The 1,985-nt window shown below is 42.8% G+C and overlaps 1 protein-coding gene across 3 annotated transcripts in view; it reads right to left on the bottom strand.

The window, feature by feature from the left end:
- The window catches only part of LOC107670034 (chromodomain-helicase-DNA-binding protein 1-like), a 43,105-nt gene that overhangs the window by 36,910 nt on the left and 4,210 nt on the right, over positions 1-1,985 (bottom strand). For all 3 annotated transcript variants that reach the window (XM_016462499.1, XM_016462500.1, XM_016462498.1), the window contains exons 4-6: positions 1,005-1,121; positions 838-890; positions 591-731 (exon numbers count right to left, since the gene is read on the bottom strand). In XM_016462499.1, coding sequence (XP_016317985.1) covers positions 591-731; positions 838-890; positions 1,005-1,121 — 311 coding nt within the window. The remainder of the gene's footprint in view (positions 1-590; positions 732-837; positions 891-1,004; positions 1,122-1,985) is intronic.

Here is a 1,985-nt window from a genome sequence, read left to right as displayed (position 1 = left end):
AAAAAAAAAAAAAGTAACTTGCGTTACTTATTTGAAAAAGTAACTCAGATATTCTCTTGTAAATTAAAGTAATGCATTACTTTACTAGTTACTTGAAAAAAGTAATCTGATTACGTAACTCGCGTTACTTGTAATGAGTTACCCCCAACACTGCTAACAAAGTAGAAGAAATAAGTATTTTTCAGATATTTCAAAATGGAACTGCATAATGGGGAGTTTTGTATGCTAAATAAAACTAAAAACCATTACGACTATGTAAAACAAAAAAAAGTTCACAATTGAGAGCACCTATATTTATCCATCAAAAAAGGCAACCAGCAGCCAATCAAAATTCAGCAGTAAGTACCTAAATATCTGAATGGCCAGTCATTATGAATTTTATTATACATGTGCAGGGTGTCCAAATGAGGCTATGTGCCAAATTTTGTGAGAATCAGCAAAAATGTTTTTTATTGAAGAAAGTATTAAGAGGAAAGGTGAATTTTGATTTAATGTTGACTTTGAAAAAACACTAAACAATGGAGGACTTCTGTGAAAAATACCCTGCATAAAATGACAGAAGTAAACCAAGAATAATGTGAAAACTGTACTTGTTTGAAGGTTTTCTGCTCTTGACTTTGTGGCTGGGCTCATAGTCTGACACGGACTCGTCACTGTTCCCTTGCTCCTCTGCTGAAGAGTCAGACGAGCCACTTCCTGAACCAGAGCCCGAGTCCGAGTCTGAACCAGACCTACACACAGAACACCAGGGTCAATGTTAACCAGATGCAGAGCGAGAGTATAATCACGTGATGTACCAATGCAGACGGTTTCCACACCAAACAGACAGTCACTCACCCTTTACTCCTGCTCTTTGAGTCATCATCCGACTCATCACTACTGGAAGAGTCCTGCAGGTAAGAGCACAACACTGACTTATAACCAGAGGCATTCGCAAATCTATGATCATTTTTATGGAGTTAATTTTCACTTAGTGACTGTGCTGCAGTCAGAGCATGCAGTACCTCGTCTGAGCCAGTGTTTGAGGAGCTCTGCTGCTGGAGCTGCTGCTGTTGAAGCTGTTGTTTCCTGAGCATGGCTGACCTTTGCACTGTCAGGATACTGGGATTGGACTTCCAAAACTACAACAAGGAGTTACAACAACAGGGACATTTTCAAACACTTACAAACAAAGGTTCTGTCCCAAAACCCTGTGAAGTGCCTACTCAGTGTTTCCCATTCATTAGCTAGACTCTGGTGACCGCCATGGTGTAATCTGTTCCGCCACGGTTTCAAAATGACCCGGAAACATTAGTAGACCTCTCATAACAACATAAAAGGTCTCTAACCTTGTGTTTTGTGCCATTGCTTTAGCAAAGCGAGCATCTGTCAAACAAACTAAAATTGAATGCAAGACGTGGTTTAGTGCCCTAATCAAATTGCAAAAGGTGGTGACTTATTTAAATAGATATATAGTCAGTTGCACATTTCCAAGCAAAATGCACAATTTTTGGCTGCAAGGTAACTGCTATGTATTATGTAAATGTAATGTTTAATTTAATGCAAGACACCATTGTGACGAGTGGGGCGGGAACGGAGCGAGGCCGGTGGAGTAATTGCTAATACGCGACACCTGCGCCACTCACCGTTCTCGAGTCCCACGGAGGAGCTCCGGAAGGATAAAAGGAGTGACAAGTGTTGGACAAGAGAGGACCAGGCCTGGAGTTTATTTTGTGTTTTGGTTCTGTTTGTGCACGACAGTCGTCCGCGAGGGGCTGTCGTGCTGTTTTGTGTTGATTTTATTATTAAAGTTTTGTTGAAGTGTTCGCCGGTTCCCGCCTCCTTGTTCCATCGTTCCAGCACCACCGCCTCGGGCAGCCACCGGCGGTCTCTCCGCTTGTTCCTGCTGCCCGATCTCCTCAGCACCGCGATCCTCCTCAGCAGCGAGGGCTCTCTGACAGCGTGTCCCTCCTTCCTCCCGGGTTTCGGCACCAATGTAACAACGT

The sequence above is a fragment of the Sinocyclocheilus anshuiensis genome, unplaced genomic scaffold (assembly GCF_001515605.1).
Source record: "Sinocyclocheilus anshuiensis isolate Anshui unplaced genomic scaffold, SAMN03320099.WGS_v1.1 scaffold664, whole genome shotgun sequence".
NCBI lineage: Eukaryota > Metazoa > Chordata > Actinopteri > Cypriniformes > Cyprinidae > Sinocyclocheilus > Sinocyclocheilus anshuiensis.
The sequence above is the reverse complement of the archived record's forward strand: the minus strand, read 5'-3'. Positions and strand labels throughout refer to the sequence as shown.